Source organism: Ostrea edulis, chromosome 1 (assembly GCF_947568905.1).
Source record: "Ostrea edulis chromosome 1, xbOstEdul1.1, whole genome shotgun sequence".
NCBI lineage: Eukaryota > Metazoa > Mollusca > Bivalvia > Ostreida > Ostreidae > Ostrea > Ostrea edulis.
This window is the reverse complement of record NC_079164.1, coordinates 54922101-54943694: the sequence shown is the minus strand read 5'-3', so window position 1 is coordinate 54943694 and position 21594 is coordinate 54922101. Positions and strand designations below refer to the sequence as shown.

Genomic DNA, 21594 nt, shown 5'->3' with positions numbered 1-21594 from the left:
CCCATATGGAAAAATAATACATAAAAGTATATTTTTAATATATTATTAATACAGTCATTTTTGTACTTTTTTGAAATAATACAAAAAAAATATATTATTTTTGTATCACAAAAAAAATGGGTAACTCATTTTTATATTAAATTCTGACTTTGATTTTTTAAAGGGTATTATTTTTGTATCATTTTGGACTTAGATTATTTTCAATATATTATTTTTGTATTTATAGGGACTTAGTTTTTTTTCTTGCATATTATTTTTGTATCAAAATTAAACTTAGTCATTTTCACTGTATTAAAATTGTATTTTTTTAAAAACTTAGTCATTTTTAATCCAAATCTTTGAATTTATATGTATTAATTTTGTATTATAATTGGACTTAAAAAATTTCAGTGATTTTTCACTGTATTATAATTGTATTTTTTTTTAACTTAGTCATTTTTAATCCAAATCTTTGATTTTATATGTATTAATTTTGTATTATAATTGGACTTAAAAAAAATTCCCAGTGATTTTCATTGTATAAAAATTGACTAATTTTTAAATTGAAATATAAAACTTATAACTTGTGGAAAACATGATGCAAGATTTAGCTTCTCAACTTCACAGTAAAGATTTCAAACTTTTAAGTTTAGACAACTTTATCAGTTGCATGCATAATGAAATAATAAGGAAGTATACTTCTAAATAACACTGGAGACATTATTTATTGCATGATATTTCCAGGACAGTCTGTAAAATACAGTATAGTTTCTTTTGACTTCATCTAGGTTTCCCATTCTAATAATTGTCATGCAGTCTAATTCTACTGATAACTCTTAAATAAGCTTTTCAATAAGATACAATGTACCATTGTACCTTATTAATACTATCTTCTCATCAAAATAACACAATAAAAATTGTAATCTCTGAACTCAACAAATTATTTCTCCACTTTGTTTGGGTTTACTGCAAGTGGCAGTTGCTATTGCACACACAGAAAAATAAATAAAGTCCTACACATAAATGGCTATCAACTGTCCAGAGCTTGGTCTCAAAGAAATAATGTCACTGAAAAATATGTTGTGCAGAATATGAGCATTTACACATGTACTTCACATTATCTCCATTACTTCACTAAAGCATAGAATGATGGACAACAGTTCTCATTACACTATGATGAATGAACAATGTTTCAAGTTTCACAAAGCACATCTCGTCTAAAATCATGTCCACTAAAATGAACCACACTACTGTCTCGCCTGAAAGTGGCTCTGCACTCCACAAATTTTAAGGACATTTGGTTGATGAGCATAGTTCGTTTGAAAAACCATCACTGAATCCACAATAGGCAGAATATGGTAAGCACCTATTACAGATACTTTATCATTTTACACTGTCTTGTTGACTGATGTTTCTTCTCCATCTGACATTCCCTTGAAAAATTCTTGCTCGCAACTTCCATAATTTAAAGTTTGTGTCATCTTCTGGAGGAATTGATTGGCATAAGACATGTCAGATACCTGAAAATGAAACACAAGAAATCAACTGAAATTGAACATTTTCTCTGCAATTTTAATTTTCAAAAAAAAAATTTCATTTTCAAAAATAAATGAGGGCATGAACTTTACTTGTTACTGTTTTATACCAGCATGCTTTACGAAGCGTGTTAGCACTTCAACAAAAGTATGCTGATGTGCAGCATTGTTGTTCATACAATTCATTCTAAAGATGTCCGACACTTTGATCTACAGGTTCACAGAGTTAATTTTGTTTTTTTAAATTCAACCGCAGGGGCATATATATATATATATCTTCAATGTCCTCTAATGAAAGAATTTTTTTTTAAAACTGTAACACAGGCACCTGAAATTTTATCCTTAAGTTACAAATAATGCCATAGATTGAAAAAACATATATCACACCCCTCCCTATAAATGAATACATGCAACTTACTGTTAAAATTTTAGGTGTCTGTGATTGTAACATGCTTATTATTATTTTTTGTGGACATACTCTATCAACAGTTACTTGGGTTTATTAAAGGTCATAAATTGAATATTTCATGTTAAAGAATTGAATTACGTTTACCGTCATTACTTTCTGCAATGCTGCATCCTGGTATTATTCAATCAACATCATTGTCGTCTTCAAAGTCAGTCTGCTTCCTCAAACTTCAAAGTTAGATAGGCTATGCTATATCTCCCGGATTTTTAGGATTATCTGACAAGGAATAGTCGGCATTTGGGAAAACCTATGATAGAATTGGTCACATGAAAACAAAAACAACTAAAATTTATGAACTTAAACAACGATATATTATTTCACATTGATCATCATCGGGCAACTATCAGGTGCGATTTTACCACAAGTCACTTTGAAAAATAAATATCTATTTCTCAAATACGCAATTATAGGATTTATCAAATAATAATATTAAAGAAAACGAATAAGAAAAATGCATACCGATTGTGAAAACAACGTGCAAGTTCATCGGCACGGGCGCGCCATTACCACTCGACCTCGTGGCTTTTCAAGTTTGGTAGGACTGCTTCTTCCAGTGTTATACACGTCGCATACCCCATAAGAATACTCTAGGAGCCTTTAACAAGTTGTCCACAAAATAGATTGTATACTCTCCACGTGTTTCTCCCATTGTTTTGCTTTCCTTTCCTCACAATGTTCACAGATCGACGATTTCAAAATATGGAAGCGGAAGTGACTGTAGATAGAGTTCGGGTGACTCCGTAATCAATTTTAAATTATTACAATCTTAGTATTTGTTTTAAAAAAAACAGCTATGAATTATGAATTAGTTTCTAATAGCAGAAAATTTAAACAAACGAGATAATAACAGCATATTTACGAAAGATAAATACAAGACTAGAATTTTCGGCCGTCTTCGTACTTTCACGCGATTGGTCGAAGTTCCAAAATCTGTAGCTCTCAAATTTGATTGGTTGAATGTGTGACGCTGCCATTTTCAAAGTGATTAGACTGTCGCAATATTTCGGAGGTTATTTTGCATAAATTGCTAAATATTCCGTGGTTGAGTGGAATGAGGACCGGAGTCCAGAATCACGGAATATATAAGGAAGGTGACATCCTGCAAGAACGGCATGTCCAGACGTTTTGGGCCGGGTGTACGTAAAGTTCTTGTGATCATCACAACATGGTAAGTTAAAGTAATGCCCAAGATTTCTTTATTTTGCAGCAGATGAAACTTTCAGTTTATGTAGTATGGAAGGATAGTTTTTCAAAGTAAAGTTGACTTTACAATTTTCTGAAAATTATAGCTAGGCCTATATTCCAAAACAAAACCTAGGCCTTAGCGGTCAAATTTTAAAAAAAAGATCGAGGGGGGGGGGGGTTGGGTTTACTCGTCCTGCATAGTTCAAGCTTGTCCAGTTTCCACACTATAGTCATAGATCTATATAGAAGGGGGGGGGGGGGTGGACAGCAGCAGATCCAGGATTTCCAGAAGGGGTACCTCCAGTGAATATGGTCTCAAATCCGGTGAATATGTGATATGAACCGTTTGCATTTGTATAGATTATAAAGGGACAATAGATAGACTATATGATAATGTTTTATATATATATATTTTTATAATATTCTATTACAGATTATGCAGTGGTCAAGGCTGACGACAAGTGGTGTGACTTGAAGATAGCCCTTAGGAACAAAGTTAGTGCACTTTGCAACGCAGAAGAAACGGCAGAAGCAGAGGGAGGATGAGTCTCAAGACTGATGTGTTATGAAGATCATGGACAGACTAGATATGAATACCATATAAGGTCACAGACAGACTAGATATGTATACCATATAAGATCATGGGCAGACTAGATATGTACATACCATATCATCAGCTCACTGACAGACTAGATATGTATGTACCATATAACATCATGGACAGGCTAGATATGTATAAAATACTGATTAAACATCTAGCAATTTATTGAATCTTGTACAATGAAAATGACAACAATTTGTTATTATTTATTATATTTATGATAATATAGCCCAAAGTATTTAATAGTCGCTTTTTAAATCTCTACAATAGTAGCCAATGCGACATGGGATATTATGTTTACTGTAACAATGGTTTTAACTTTTAATAGTAGCTGAATTAATAGCCAATGCATGTCTTTTTATGCCCCGAGATCGGGGGGGGGGGGGGGGGGGGGGGGCATATTGGCATATTGTGTCTGTCCTGTCTGTCATTCTGTCTGAAACTTTAACCTTGCTAATAACTTTTGAACTGTAAGTGATAGAGCTTTGATATTTCACATGAGTATTCCTTGTGACAAGACCTTTCCGTGAGTACCAACATTTTTGACCCTGTAACCTTGACCTTTGAGTTTGACCTACTTTTTGAAAACTTTAACTTTGCTTATAACTTTTTAACAGTAAGTGGTAGAGCTTTAATATTTCACATGAGCATTCCTTGTGACAAGACCTTTCCGTGAGTACCAACACTTTTGACCCTTTGACCTTGGAGTTTGACCTACTTTTTGAAAACTTTAACCTTGTTAATAACTTTTGAACTGTACGTGATAGAGCTTTGATATTTCACATGAGTATTCCTTGTGACAAGACCTTTTCGTTGGTACTAAACCTTTTGACCTTGACATTTGACCTACTTTTAGTTTTATTTTTACATTGGTCATAACTTCTAAATGGTAAATATTAGAGCTTTAATATTGTACATGAGCATTTCTTGTGACAAGATCTTTCTACTGGTACCAAGATATTTGTCCTTGTGACCTTGGCCATCTCTGGGATTGGCCATTATCGGGGACATTTGTGTTTCACAAACACATCTTGTTTCCCCTTGCTTTTGATTGATTTTGCATAACTAAGTTGATTTGACTGAAGGTTTTATTCATATATTTTTAAAGATGTCAGATTTCTTTCTTAAAATGTGATTGAAAGCTGTTTTCAAAAACTATTAAAACATGTTTTTTACAATTCTTTTTACTTTTCTAGGCACTGCATTGTATTATTTTTGGCACATTAATATACTTTTTGTGTATCATTCTTGTACTTTTTTTGAAATACAAAATGTATTTTTTTTTGTATTTTTTTTAAATATGTATTGTTTTTATACTTTTTTTTTTTGGTAATGTATTATTTCTATTCCCCATCTTTGAATACTTAGATGTTGATACAAATTTAATACAATTCATATTTTTTTCCTATTTTAATTTTTCAAGGTGAACCAAATAATACAAAAATAATATGTTGATACAAAATTAATACAAATCATATTTTTTTTTCCTATTTTTTTCAAGGTGAACCAAATGATACAAAATTAATATGTTGATACAAAATTAATACACTTTGTATTTTTTTTGTACTTTTTTAATCCTACTCCAAAATGTATTATTTTTGTACTTTAAATTGGGATTTAATACATAAATAATACAAGAGTATAGAAATAATACATCAAAGGTATCATTTTTGTATTTTTACTAAGAAATAAAGTATATTAAAAATATATTTTTGTGTGTTTCATTATTTAGAAAGTGTATTATTTTTGACCTAATTTGGAACCAAGATTTAGATGGTTCCAAATTTGGTCATTAAAAATATATTTTTTTGGTATCATTTTAGTATTATTTTCTTGTATCATTTTCATATTTATTTTCGATATGGGGCAATATGGTTTCCAGGCTCTAAAGCGTTATCCTTTCCACCTACAGTCACCATATCATACATATGGACTACCCATGGGATGAAGATGTTCCCTATCGATTTTGGGGTCAAAAGGTCAAAGGTCACGTGCACTGGACATCGAAGTAGCAATATGGTTCGGTTTGTCATGCCATTTGTTTTTTACACTCAGAAAAGAGGTAGTTTATACCTATTACCAACACCCTTTGGGAGATTGGGGTAAGCGGGGGGTATTCTTAGTGAGCATTGCTCACAGTACCTCTTGTTTCTGACTGGTTTAAACTGATATGGTTGAACCACAAAATCAGGCAGTTCGTCAGAAAACAGAAATCCGTCCATACCCATTAAATTAGTGAGAGATTTCATTGAACGAAATGATAGGCCAACACTTTTTTCATTGCATTGTTTACATCGATAGGTCATTGTGACATCACAAGCACACAAAATCAAGAACGATAAGCGGGTAACAAATCCATTCTATGTACAAGTTTACAGCTTTATTTTTTATCCATCCAAAACCAATAAAAAAAAATTATTAAACGCAGCTATTTGACTTTCATTCATACCTAATTTTATACCCCCCGAACGAAGTTCTGGGGGGTATATAGGAATCACTCTGTCTGGCCGTCCGTCGGTCTGTGTGCAGATTTGTGTCCGGGCCATAACTTCTTTGTTCTTTGACTTAGGCATGCCATATTTGGCACACAGGTAGATCACCATGAGACGATCTGTCGAGTACCTTCATGACCTCTATATGACTTTGACCTCAAGGTCAAAATTAAAGGTTTTTTACAATGGATTTGTGTCCGGGCCATAACTTCTTTGTTCTTTGACTTAGGCATACCATATTTGACACATGAGTGTATCACCATGAGACGATGTGTAATGTACCTTCATGACCTCCATATGACCTTGACCTCAAGGTCAAAATTAAAGGTTTTTACAATGGATTCGTGTCAGGGCCATGACTTCTTTGTTCTTTGACATAGGCATATCATATTTGACACATGAGTGTATCACCATGAGACGATGTGTCGAGTACCTTCATGACCTCTATATGACCTTGAACTTTGACCTTAAGGTCAAAATTGATTATAGGGTTTTGACATAGTCATACCATAAGACATGGGTGTATCACCATGAGACTATGTGTCATGTATATTCATGACCTCTTTATGACCTTGACCTTTGATCTCAAGGTCAAAATTATAGGTTCATGCCATGGATTTGTGTTCGGACTATATCTTCCATTTTCTTCTACAAAGGCATACCATATTTTTACACTCGGGAAAGAGGTAATTTATACCTATTAACAACACCCTTTGGGAGATTGGGGTAAGCGGGGGGTATTCTTAGTGAGCATTGCTCACAGTACATCTTGTTATGTTTATAAAGTAAAATACCACTGTTAGAAATTGTTTCATATTCATCACTTAAAGACTTAATGTTATAAACTTATAAAATTTATATCAAGTTTAAACAACAAAAATTCATACGATATTTTATGTTATAGAAGCTGAACAAGAGTTTTTTATGTCTGTTCTCATACTATGATTGTGCATATATATGTGAAATCATAAGTGTTGTATATCATGCTCCATGAGGCCCTAATTTGGAAAATAAAGAATTCTATTCTATTTAACGCGGGAAATACATCGAAAGTGACGTAAACAGTGCATTATGTGACATCACATTTAGCTTCGATTTTTTTTTCTTTCAAACCAAACAATTATAAACAACAATACATTTCATTTCATGATTTAAAATAAATATAACCATCAAATTCAAATTGGTAAAAAAGTAAGTGTATATGTATTGTTTGTGTTTTATTTAAAGAAACTCATAAACTTGTTTATCTATTTAGTCGTACCACTGTTATTCTATTTGGTGATTAAAATGCTAAAAACTGCTAAAATAATAAATTAATTATAATGCCATTCATTTTTAACAAAATGGATGTTGAATTTACAAATTGCACTCTAGAATTTTGTATTTTTGAATTAAATTAAAATTAAAATATGAATAACTGTAGAAGCAACTAATGAATTAAAAAAAATGGCAGCCCATATGGATCATGAAAATTTCAGTGAGGGTATGTAGAGTTGATTTCTTTTCTTTTGTTGATTTTGACAGTTTCTTTTACATATGTGTTACCTTTAGAGCCTAGCTTCGTGGATGGGCCCATTCGAGCTTTGCTCGGTATTACTTCCTATATGGAATAAATATTTAGTGATATTCAATTAAAAAATTTACAGTATTAACATTCATATATGTTTTGTCTGTTATAAATCTTTTCTGTTTGATTGTTTTTATGTCTGTGATGCTCGAGTTTAGTCATCATAAATTCTATATGCAATTTTAGGCTATCTAGTTCACAAAAAAATCAATGTGAATGTTTTCATGAGAATGAAATTTATATTCACAGGAAAAATACAATAAAGAGATTGCAAGAGGCAAGTGTGGAGAGTTGTCGATGTCTATACCCAGTACTCTCAGATCTACAATGTGTCTCACAGATTGATCAGGCAGTCAAGGCTCTTACAAGGTTGATTTTACTGTATACAAAACAAATTCCATGAATTTATGTCCATATATACCATAAATTCAAAGAGGCAAAGGTTGAGATATCTTGGTCATTTAAGGAAAGGATTGCATGGGTCATTGAAAATTAATGAGCGTATGAATACTTTTGAATTTTACATATTGTAGTTGACTACTAGTAGCTGTAACTCATGATGAAAGTATCATATATGGTTTCCATGGTAACTGTTATGCTACGGTTGTCTTAGTAACCCCCCCATCAACCCTTCTGTAATAAATGATACAGATGTAAAATTGATACAAAAAGAGGAAGTGATATATTACTGTTGCTTTGGAGATGTATTTAGTATTTTTAGGTCACCTGAATCATTCAGGTGACCTATTGCTATCTGTTTTTGTCCGTCGTCGTTCGTTAACATTTGAACATTTTCAGCTTCTTCTCTGAAACCCCTGAACCAATTTCAACCAATTTTGACATATAGCATCTGTGAGTGGAGGGGAACAAAAATTGTGAAATTCGTGGTCCCAGCCCCCCTGGGGCCTGAGGGGTGGGGCAAAAACCATCAAAATGAGTGTAATTTTAAAAAATCTTCTTCTTTACTCCTGGACATCAAGAAGCCAAACTGTGGGCATAATTATAATGAGCATTGAGCCCTCTACCAAAATTGTGAAATTCATGGCCCCTGGGGCAGGGGTTCTTGTGTTAGGGTGGGGCTCTATTGGTCATATAGTGAAAATGCATTATTTCTTTGAAAATCTTTTTCTCTGTCCTTGGGTATTAAGTAGACAAACCAATAGCATGGTTATGATGAGCAAGGATGCCTCTTTCAAAATTGTGAAATTCATGGCCCCTGGGTCAGGGGTTCTGGTATTAGGGTGGGGCCCTATTGATCATATAGTGAAAATGCATTTTATTTCTTTGAAAATCTTCTCCTCTGCTGCTGGGTATTAAGTAGACAAACTAATAGTATGATAATGATGATCAAGGATGCTTCTTTCAAAACTGAAATTTATGGCCCCTGGGTCAGGGGTTCTGGTGCAAAGGCGGGGCTGATTGATTATATAGTGAAAATGCAATATTTCTTTGAAAATCTTCTTCTATGTTACTGGGTATTAGGTAGCCAAACTAATAGCATAGTTATGATGAGCATGGATGACTCTCCTGAAATTCATGGCCCCAGGGTTAGGGGTTATGGTGTTTGGTCGGGGCCCTATTGATCTTATATAGTGAAAATGCATTTTATTTCTTTGAAAATCTTCTTCTCTGCCCCTGGGTATTAAGTAGACAAACTAATAGCATGGTTCTGATGAGCATATTTTTTCGTTTTTTTTTTTTTTTATATAGTGCAGATTCAAGTTTGTTAAAATCATGGACCCCGGGGATTGGATGGGGCCTCAAGGGGGGCATCAAAATTTTACATACAAATTTATAGGAAAAATCTTTTAAAATCTTCTTCTCAAGAACCACTGAGCCAGAAAAGCTGAGGTTTATATGAAAGCTTCCTGATATAGTGCAGATTATAAATTGTTAAGATCATGGCCCCCGGGGGTCGGATGGGGCCACAATAGGGGGTCAAAGTTTTACATATAAATATATAGGAAAAATCTTTAAAAATCTTCTTCCCATAACCACTAAGCCAGAAAAGCTGAGATTTTTATGAAAGCTTTCTGATATAGTGCAGATTCAGGTTTGTTAAAACCATGCCCCCCTGGGGTAGGATGGGGCCATAATAGGGGATCAAAGTTTTACATACAAATATATAGGGAAAATCTTTAAAAATCTTCTTCTCAAGAACCATTGGGCCAAAGAAGTTCACATTTACATGAAAGCTTTCTGACATAGTGTAGATTCAAGTTTGCAAAAACCATGGCCTCCAGGGGTAGGTTTGGGGCCATAATAGGGACTATGGTTTTACATGCAAATAGATATGGAAAATCTTCTGATATGGACCAAGGTGACTCAGGTGAGCGATGTGGCCCATTGGCCTCTTGTTCTTTACTAATATGCAGAATATGACATCACATTTTTCATTATGACGTTTTTTGAAAAACATTGATGGATAAAATAAGGGCCTTTTTTGCTAGGAACAGCTCATATAGTATTTATGTAAGTTTGCTGATACTGTATAAAATCTAAATGCATACTTAGGAAAAGCAGAAAAGGATGTACAAAAAATGGTGAATTTCACAACCCAGGGTTTTGACTCTAGGATGGTTCCAAATTAGTCATCTTTTAATGTTACACCTATTATATTATATAAAGCCTTTCATCTGTGTATGCACTTTTGAGGGCATTGAAGTTTTAAGAACACACCTTGTTTTATACTGTTGCTGAACATTAGAATTTAGCTTAGACATTCAGAACAGGAATTTTTTTCTAGATTTCATAGCCCTTGAGAGTAGTGATACATTTCACTAGTACTCAGGTCACCGATAAGACCTATGTATGGGCCTCTTGTTTCTAAGTGTTACTTATTTGTTTGAATTTTCCCTTGTGTTGACTTTCGTCGTCATTTTTCTGAGTAATAGGTTATACCAAAGTCAAATGATTCACCAGTACCGTGTATAAGATAAAATTCATTTGAACTATTGTAAACACATACTTAATCTAAAACAAACACACCAAACTTCCTCATCTTTAGAGAATTAGGAAGATATCCAATGCCTATTATCTTAAAAGTATGAATGATGAATTTTGGGGAAAATTAAGTACATCACAACACTCAAAACTATCAACAAAAATTTACTACTTTATCAAAAAAATTAACACCCTTGGTATAATTACAGACCCTGAAGCGAAGTACTACACCACTTGCACGCAATGTTTCGAAACGATTCTTGCACGGAAACGGTGAATGGTTTGCGCGGGACACTGAACGGTTTGCACGAAATGCTGACCACTTTGAAGGCATGGTTTGCACGCTTTGTGAACAATCTGCATGAAATGGTATGCATAGCCTGCACGCTTTGATTTTTTCGACATTTTTTGGTTCTCTCCGGAGTTTAATAATTTAAACGTGAAATAATTTCGATGTAATGGTAATATTCTAAATTTTAGAATAGGTTGAGAAAGAAATGATAATTATCCATTTTAAAATGATTGCTCATGTATGATATGGTAAATTCCATTGTTATGTATTAATTAGCTCAATGACTTATGAACATGTTAATGTTATTATTATTATTATTGTATTCATTTATAAAGCCAAAATTACATATAGTTTCTATGTGCTGTACAATGTTTGTGCTAATTATAAATAATCAATGATATACCAATAAAAGACCTGCAAGAGCTATATAGGAAATGATAAAATAATAGAAAGAATTTAAATAAAACATGGTAGTAAGATGACAAAGTGATTGACTTTGACTTGACAAGATACAATTGGCACACAGGTATTCGTATACTGGATCAAAATTCAGTTTGCAAGAGATTGCACATGGAATCCTTGATATTGCACTGAATTTTACATTCACAGGGCATATTCACACTTGAACAAGAGTGTTTTTAGGTTCTTGCGGAATGCTCTATTTGCTTCAAGCTCTCGAAGTTCCAATGACAGTTTATTCCACAATTGTGCACCTAGTGTTTTTATGGCTCTTGCACCATATTTGTTTGATGATTTCTTCACTACCAGTTTCCATTGATCCTATGTGGCTGGTAAACAGGACATAGCTCTGTCATGTATGCTGGTGCTGAGAAAGAGTGTAGTGACTTATGTATGGTTGTCAGCACTTTAAACACAACACTTTGCTTTACAGGCAGCCATTGTAGTTGTTGAAGTACCGGCGAAATATGTTGTCTGTAGCATGTTCTTGTGATACAACGTGCAGCGTTGTTCTGAGCCACTTGTAGTCGGTGCATGGGGCAATCGGTCATGCCAAGCAGGAGGGCATTGTGATAGTCAAGGTGGGATATGACTGTTGCATTGATGACCTTCACACACGCTTCCTGGGTGAGATGGTGTTTCACCTTGGAGATTCTTCTGATGTTGAAGTACATCTTCCTTACCACGGAGCTGACTTGTATTTCCATTGATAAAGTGGCGTTCAGGACAGCACCGAGGTTTTTAACTTGGGTGTCAATATTGCCTCACCAATCTTCAGACGGATATCCTTCACACGACACTGGTTGTGAGCACTAGCAACCACCATTATCTCAGTTTTCCATCATTTAGTTTAAGTTTGTTCAGTGATCCAGGTTTGAACACTCGCTATGCATTCCTCCATAATGTTGACTTGATATGTTGGCAATGTTGGGATAAAAACAAATGAATATTTTTTAGCTTTCGGATATAAAAGAAAAAGATGTGATAATTGTATCAATATGGAATATTGATTATTCAACTTTTATTGGTTCATTGCTCTATTCAATTCATTCAAACTGAAAATGAGATAGTCGAGTCTGTTTTGCTACTTTTGTACATTTAATCTGAGTATCATTAAAATACATGTGTAATTTGTATATTCCAGGCCTCTTCTCAAAGATGTTAAATGAACATTTTGTATACATGTATGACAACAGATAAAATTACTGGGGGAAAAAATTTCGTACGACAAGACTGAAACATATTCTCGGGTGCATATATAGACATCATATTAGCCATTCAATAAGAACCTGTCACTTTGGATAAGAAGGAACAATACAAAACAAAAAGGAACAATCAAAATATGATTGAAATAGATTGAGAAATAAATCAAATATATAAATGAATAAAGAAAACAAATAATGACTAACTACAATGATGATCAATAGATTCTTCAATCATGTGTGCAGGTATGCGAGTGGATCTAACATCCAATTCTAATTACATTGTTGTATTTGCCTCCTTTTTAAACCTAAACAAAACTGCATTCATTTTTGAGAGACAAAAAATTATTCACCTCTTTTATCATATATCAATTGTCCCCTCCGATTTACACATCTTCTGTACGAATGTTAATCATTTCAAATACCCAAATTACCTGACCTCTATCGTGGTAAAAAAAAAAAAACAACCTTGGAATTTGCATAAAATATACAAGTTATACACAGGTCAGTCTTTGTATTATGCAGACAGTTCCAATAAACAATTTCGATAAAAAATATTTTCCATTTAAAAAAAGAAATTCGATCATACAAGTGTAACAAGACAGAAACTACCCAGGGCATAGAAATACAATGTCTCTGCATTTTTTGAAGACTACAAGGCAGTTATAGTAACAACAATGTAACTGGTAGTGTCTCTGGCTTGGCGGGCCTTCGAGTGCGTGGGTCTGCAGGGTCCGACCATCACGACAAATCCTATGAGCGCCCCGAGCCTTTTCGTGTGGGAATAATGAATGTAGGCACCATGTGAGGGAAGGCAAATGAAGTAGTAGAGACCATGACTAGGAGGAAAATAGACCTACAGTACACGACACAAGTTTTATGCGTGTTCCACGCAACGCGGTGGAACAAATTTGCCCCAAACACGGTGGACCTTTAAAATTGTCGGCACCTTTGAAGTCCTATTTTTTTCCGCATGAGCTAGACATTGAAGTCCACGGAGAATCTCCGTGGATGCCACCGCGCATCTCCGTGGATGTCACCTGTACCTCCGTCGATGCCACTGTGTACTTCCGTGTGATAAAACATTGAAATAATTTCCGAAATGATTCACCCAAAAAACCTTTTCACATTCAATTCTTGTAATTGTTGTTTAATGATACGTTGGTGTTTTCGGTACATATACGTATGTAGACTTCCCTGCAGACGTTCACACCTTTTTGTGAAACGCCCAAATTCTCGACATCCTGTATATAAATACCTGTGTTATTCCCGCCACTCGTCGGTACATTGTTTCACGGCACATGCAGCACAATTTCACCAAATTTAAGAAGGGTTAATTATGAACAACGACAATTACATGCCAGTAATTAATAGTAGCTCAAAGAAATGTGTACCATAAGCAGTGGTTTATTTTTAACATAAGGTTTCCATTGTAATTAGGAATAGTTGATTAAGGTATGTCTGCTATATACATGTTTACATTGGAGATGAATTTCATTATGTACTCAACTGTGATGCAATGTGAGCAAAGAATCAAATTTTTATCACCTAAACAAAAAAAAATTAAAAATATCTTTACTTTTAAACAAACCATACTTTCATTAAGAAAATAATGAAATAAAATGTGCTCCCCTACCTAGAATGCCCATACTTCACATTAATAATAACACGTTTTTTTTTTAACTTGATAAATACTTTATTACACGCATGTATTATTATACCCCTCGCAACAAGTTGTGGGGGGGGTATACTGGAATCGGGTTGTCCGTCTGTCTGTCCGTCCGTCCGTCTGTAGACGCAATGGTTTCCGGACTCTAAAGCATTATCCTTTCCACCTACCGTCACCATATCATACATATGGACTACCCATGGGATGAAGATGTTCCCTATCGATTTTGGGGTCCAAAGGTCAAGCGCACTGGACATCGAAGTAGCAATATGGTTTCCGGGCTCTAAAGCGTTATCCTTTCCACCTACAGTCACCATATCATACATATGGACTACCCATGGGATGAAGATGTTCCCTATTGATTTTGGGGTCCAAAGGTCAAGCGCACTGGACATTGAAGTAGCAATATGGTTTCCGGGCTCTAAAGCGTTATCCTTTCCACCTACAGTCACCATATCACACATATGGACTACCCATGGGATGAAGATGTTCCCTATTGATTTTGGGGTCAAAAGGTCAAAGGTCATGCGCACTGGACATCGAAGTAGCAATATAGTTTCCGGGCTCTAAAGCATTATCCTTTCCACCTACAGTCACCATATCACACATATGGACTACCCATGGGATGAAGATGTTCCCTATTGATTTTGGGGTCAAAAGGTCAAAGGTCAAGCGCACTGGACATCAAAGTAGCAATGTGGTTTCCGGGCTCTAAAGCGTTATCCTTTCCACCTACAGTCACCATATCACACATATGGACTACCCATGGGATGAAGATGTTCCCTATTGATTTTGGGGTCAAAAGGTCAAAGGTCACGCGCACTGGACATCGAAGTAGCAATATGGTTCGGTTTGTCATGCCATTTGTTTTTTACACTCAGAAAAGAGGTAGTTTATACCTATTACCAACACCCTTTGGGAGATTGGGGTAAGCGGGGGGTATTCTTAGTGAGCATTGCTCACAGTACCTCTTGTTTACTAAATGTATATATAACAGGTTTTTGCCTTTATATCTTTCTATACCATTGCATAATGGTGATGAGATCCAATAAATTGAATTGAGTACATGTAGTCTTGAGAAATATCACAAAGTATTCAGTTGACAATGATTGAAATAAAAATGCAGACGTTTTCTCGTTTATTCAGTGACTCACAAACTTACGCGTCTTCTGAATGAAAGTTGTAAAACAAACGTACTAGGTTTTGGTCAGTTATAACAAAGTACAGGGGTAAAATTCATCTCATCTCCGCTAGCAATAAGTTTTGGGTCATCTGTGCCTTCGTGGACAAATAATCTTGGTTAGCGAAGATGAAAAAAAATGCCTAGATAGTCCGCTTGCATAAACATGTATTATGAAGGTTAAATCTAAGAATTATCCAGTAAATCCAATGATGTTGTAGTAAAGCTTGTATTTATTTTATTTTTGACTGAGAGGTGGATCGATAGCTAAGCATGTAACATCGTTTTAGAAGGGGGGTACCTCATTCATTAGTCCTAACCCGGACCAGTCGAAAAATTTAAACAATATGCGAATTTAAAAAATATCAGAATGAAAGGGGATGGATAATTAAACTTCCCATATCTGCATACATTCATGAATATTATAATCAATGATTACCAATGTTCTCTCTCTCTCTCTCTCTCTCTCTCTCTCTCTCTGTTGCTTTCATTATCTAATGCATCTAAATTTTAAAATGATTTCATATAGCATTTAAAGATTTTAATAATCGATAGGTATATAATTGTTAAGTCATTTCTGTTTATATTGATATTAGTCTTTTTTTTTTCATGAACTAGTTGCATTTGACACCGAGGTTTTACATCCTTAAATATTGATTACAGGCACGTAGAATCGGAGAGGGTGTAATATGAAAGCTTGAAAGTTAAGGATTTAGCCTTGTAGCGACCTACCCACTGCGCGATCTAAGAAATTGAAGTCGGAAGGGGGAATTGAGACAGTTTCAGACTACTACAACACACACCACCACCCCCTACACACACATGTACACAATTTAAGGTTTTCGTAATCGGACAATTTAAGCACCATTTTTGTTTTGTTATTTTATTGCTTGTCAAGAATTTTACACAACTTAAACAGCAACATACCTCTTCTGATACATTGTATAAGTAATGTTAGCACGGGGCTCTATAAAGTTCAATCTGCAGTTTGGTCATACTTCGTCATTCAATAACTTATTTAAAATTTTAAAAATGTTTTTCGGGTTAGCAGTACTATGATGTATGACTATAACAATGACCTGTGTATAACTTGTACATTCCATGCAAATTCGAAGGGGGTTTCGCCTCAGTAGAACAATTTAGGGTCAGCTAATCCGTGTATTGAAATCAACAGAAGTGCTTGGCTTCTTGTGGAAAGTGTGAAATATATTGGGTCTGCGCAAGATACCCATGATCTTAGACTAGATCTGATATCGCGCGGACCGGCCAATATATTTCACACTTTTCATAAGTCAAAACCCAAACTAGCTAACTGTAATTTAGTTATACTGTGACAATGACCCTAGGAATTTGCATGGTATATACAGTGGAACCCCGTTATTACGTTCGCCCTTTATTACGTTAGTCCGCATATTACGTTGGAATTTCAAAGCACAAAACCATTTCTTATCAAACATATATAAAATAGACCTCGTTATTACGTTGTCCTAAAATGCCGGGACTCGGTATTACGTTGTAAAAATTCCGACAAAAACGTAATAAACCCCTAATTATTCTATAGTGATTCTCAAAATAATAAGCCATTCACACCTTGACTGCCTGAGGCAGTCACCACGTAAATTTCCTGGTCTGTTTGGGGATTAGAGACGCTTGACTGATCACGCTTCGATAGATCTAGCGACATCAATACAGGTGAATACCCCGTATAGAAGCCAGTGATAAACAATTAAATAATGTTTATTTAGAAATTGTACTCTATGAAATTTACTTCATTTTTCATATTTTGATAATCAAAGAAATAATTTCTCAACCACCTGCGTGTTCAGCATAGTGTGATTACCTTCGCTATTAAAACTCTATTCACGGACAGCTTTGGTACCAAACAAGAAAGACAAGATTTATCGTAGCAATGTTACAACCGCTTGGGTAACTGCTTGGACATAGGTGACTAAAGGTGTTCAATTAAAAAAATTGTTCGTTGTTTGGACATGCAGCTTGGGTGTTCGTAAATCTCGTCCATACATACACTAATCTATCGGCCGATTCGTGCACGGCATTTACCTCGGTGAATATTTTAAAATCCCTTGATGCGCACGTGATTTTAGTGCCATCATTTAGCGTTATAAATGAAATCTTCGTGCATCATTATATTTTTTTCATGTGGATTGCACTTAAATTGTTCTCCTTGCATGTTTATCGTTGGTGAGAAGTGTGTAAGTTGGGTATCGTGTGCGTTTTGTGTCTATAGTTTTGTTTTTTGGGGTGGGATTTTTTTTATTGTGTTGTGTATTGTGTAATTGGAGAACTTAATAAAAACGATGTTTTGTTATTTTTTTAATACGAGTGTTGAATACGAACCGGAACGAGTTATTGAGAGAAATTTACATGAACGCATTGTTTTAAAGTTGAATAAAATGGCGGTCCAAACGAGACAAAGCAACGTTCATCAAAACATCCTTATGTATCCTACACCGAAATAAAGAAAAGGGATAAGAACATGAAGAATTACGGACATTAAAGATAAGATATAAATAAAACAAAATATCATAGTCTTTTAAACAAAGAAACAGTAAAGATATATTCACACACCCCTTCACGGAGTACCAACGGACGATATACAATTTCCAAATGATAATTTTAACGGATTTCACTGGGAACGTTTATTACGTTGCCCCCGGTATTATGTTATTTTATCGTGACAAAATTGAAAATGTAATAACGGGGTTCCACTGTACTTATACAAAAATCATTGCATTATCCAGACACTCCCGATGAACTTTTTTTTTTTATGAAAATCTCTACGGTGGGGTGTATAAAACTCGTGTCTTGCACTGTACTCTGCCTTCAGGAGACATGACGGAGTTGGGAAAATCACTGGGAAAGACTCAAGCCAAGTTCCACTGGTTAGGAAATGACAAGGGGACAGGAGGGTATGTGTCATGCTGGCAGAAGGATGGTGGAAGAAGGTATTTGAAGTCAGACGCATCTCCGACAGGATACACTTAGTGCGCTTACTTGTTTGTAAAGTTGTGTTCGCCGTTGCTTGTGTCTATGCCCCCAGGGTGGCCTTAGCGAGGATACAAAGACTCAGTTTTATTAACAACTGCAGAGCCTTGTTATGTTCCCCAAACAAAGTTTGGGAACATATTGTTTTTACTCTGTTTCTTATTAAGGTCTTCCGTCTCCAACGGAAGACCTTCTAGTGATTCTACTGTTTATTATTATATTATTATTATTATTATTATTTTTTCCCTTTCGTCTCCGAGACCTTTGGGTGGATTTTCCTGAAACTTTCACAGGTTATAGGGAACGATGGTACCTCGAGGCATTTTTTTCATTTTTTCAAAATTCACTTCCGTTCGTCAGATACGTCCGATTTTCCGGTTTTTGAAAGAAAGTTTGTCCGGGGGTAAACTTGAAAACCACTAAAGATAATCGAATGAAACGTTCAGGGATGATAGATCTGTTTTCTCTATAGTGCATGCACGTAATATTTTTTGTCGCCGTCACTTCCGGTCGTCACCGGAAGTGATTAAATAAATCATCAATTTCAAACTTTTTTCTTTCAAATTGAAACCTATATTGGTTTACTAGGTCTCATTGTAATTCTCAAAAAATGTTGACCCCACCGGAAGTTGAATCTCCAACTTCCGGTTATATCAAAGAAAGACTATTAATTCTCTCACTTTTCAGTGCCATAAATCTCGGTCATGAAACTAGTTAATGAGTTGAGTTTTACATATGTCATAGTCACTATAAATGTCTAGAGTAAAGTCAAATATTTTTGTAAAATTCACTTCCGGTCGGCAAATACGGCTTATTAGCTGTTTTCGTTGGCAAGCGTTTTTCTCAGAAACGGTAAAAGATAGAGTCACCAAATTTTCAGAGTTAATAGATCTCACTTTGTAGGCGTGCAGTAGGGGGTTAAGAATGTCGGCCGTCACTTCCGGTCGTCACCGGAAGTGATTAAATGAATCATATATTTCAAACTTTTTTCTTTCAAACTGAAACCTATATCGGTTTACTAGGTCTGGTTCTAATTCTCAAAAAAATGTTGACCCCACCGGAAGTTGAATCTCCAACTTCCGATTATATCAAAGAAAGATTATTCATTCTCTCATTTTTCAGTCCCATAAATCTCGGTCATAAAACAAATTAATGATTTGAATTTTACATATGTTATAGACACTATAAATGTCTAAAGTAAATTTAAATATTTTTGCAAAATTCACTTCCGGTCGTGAGATATGGGGTGGACATATTCAAACCTTGTTTTTTCAGTTTCTCAATAATGAATATAGATAGACGCTTGAAACTTGTAGAGTTGATCAACTAACATTAGTCCATTGTACACATACATGCAATTTTTTTGTCCGTCACTTCCGGTCTATACCGGAAGTATTTGAAAAAATGTCGATTTTCCGATTTCTTCGAGTGATTTCTCAGAGATGACTGAAATTTTCAGGAATAATGTCTTATGAAATGACCTTGCTATAATTATTTTTGTTTTTACAAAATTCACTTCCGGTCGGAAAATAGGGCCGATTTTCTGTTTCTCAAAAGGAATTTTGTCCAGTATTTTTCTTGGAAAAGGTAAAATATAGGTTCATCAAATATTCAGGGATGATCAATCTCCGTTTGTAGGCGTGCAGTAGGGGGTTGAACATGTCGACCGTCACTTCCTGTCGTCACCGAAAGTGATGGAAAGAATCGCAAATTTCAAACTTTTTCCTTTAAATTGAAAAGTATACTAGTTTATTAAGTCTCTTTCAAAGTGTCAAAAGAATATTGACTCTGTCGGTAGTCAAAACGACTACTTCCGGTTTCTTGATAAAATACCTTTTTAATTTTCGTATCTTTCTCCCCATGAATCTCACTTATATTTGAAGTTTTTCATATGATTTTCACATGTCTTAATAAAAGTATCAACTTCTAAAGTTTTGATAATTTTGTTTTTCAAAATTGACTTCCGGTCGGTAGTAACCTACTACTTTTTCTTTCTTTAGTCTACTTCTTTTTCTTGAGAACTCTTTCAGATAGAGACTTGAAATTTTCAGGGAATATAGACAGTAAAGAGTCACTGTCATTCCTAGGAAAACACATCTGAATAGTACTTCCGGTCGTCACCGGAAGTTACGAGAAATGAGTAAAAAATTCGATAATACACTTCTCATTTATTCTTAAAGTATATTCTCTGATATATTTGAATGGTTTTTGTAGGATCAGAAAACTCTTTACCGGAAGTGAACAAACGGAAGACCTACTCATTACTAGTAATGAGTTTCTAGTTATTATTATTATTATTATGTTCCCCAAACAAAGTTTGGGAACATATTGTTTTTACTCTGTTTCTTATTAGGGTCTTCCGTCTTCAGCGGAAGAACCTTCTATTATTCTATTGTTGATTTTTCACTTTTCTTATTATTATTATTATTATTTTTATTCTTTTTTTTTTTCCTTACCGATTTTGTGCAGAGGATTTCTCAGAGATGGCTTGACCGATTTACTTCAAATTTTCAGGGTTGATGCATTGCTATTTGAAGTTTATATCTTTTTTTGAATTTTTGAAAATTCACTTCCGGTTGGAAGTTATCTCCCTTTTATCGATTTTCAGATGACCATTTTGTCCAGCCAAAATCTCAAAAACGATAAAAGCTAGAGTGCTGAAATTTTCAGTGATGTTAGACGACATGTTGTAGTTGTGCACATCGGTTTTAAAAATTTCCGGAAGTGCCTAGTATGGAAGCTCGGTAGGGGTCCAAAATGGAGTTTAAAAAAGTGTCCATTTTTTTTTCCACGTTTTAAATCATAACTTTTTACTCGTAAATATTTTGCTTGGACATATATAACAAAAGTTGTACAGTTTATTGAGATCTTTCGTGTCATATCAAGAAATGGGCCCATAGGCCTCATGGCTCGCCTGAACCATTGTATTTCTGTTACAATGATTAACTTTTTTCTCACGAAACTTTTGATAAGACATGTAGAATAAAAGTTGTTCAGTTTTGCAAGAGCTATCT

At 34.7% G+C, this 21594-nt stretch overlaps 1 protein-coding gene and 1 long non-coding RNA gene across 8 annotated transcripts in view; one reads left to right on the top strand and one right to left on the bottom strand.

Annotated features, from left to right (window-relative positions):
* LOC125664628 (serine-protein kinase ATM-like) overlaps window positions 1–21594 on the top strand; it is a 408026-nt gene that overhangs the window by 290167 nt on the left and 96265 nt on the right. For all 6 annotated transcript variants that reach the window (XR_008800024.1, XM_048897448.2, XM_048897449.2 and 3 more), the window contains exon 41: window positions 8079–8198. Coding sequence is in view for 5 of the 6 variants with exons in the window: in XM_048897448.2 (XP_048753405.2) it covers window positions 8079–8198 (120 nt within the window). In the remaining variant the exon portion in view is untranslated. The remainder of the gene's footprint in view (window positions 1–8078; window positions 8199–21594) is intronic.
* On the bottom strand, window positions 686–3337 carry LOC125659420 (uncharacterized). 2 transcript variants are annotated; one of them, XR_007364057.2, is made up of 3 exons: window positions 2443–3337; window positions 2068–2230; window positions 686–1499 (listed from the first exon to the last, which is right to left on the bottom strand). It is a non-coding gene; the product is annotated as an uncharacterized LOC125659420 (long non-coding RNA). The 2 variants fall into 2 exon arrangements; XR_008800027.1 differs by having other exon boundaries at window positions 2068–3337.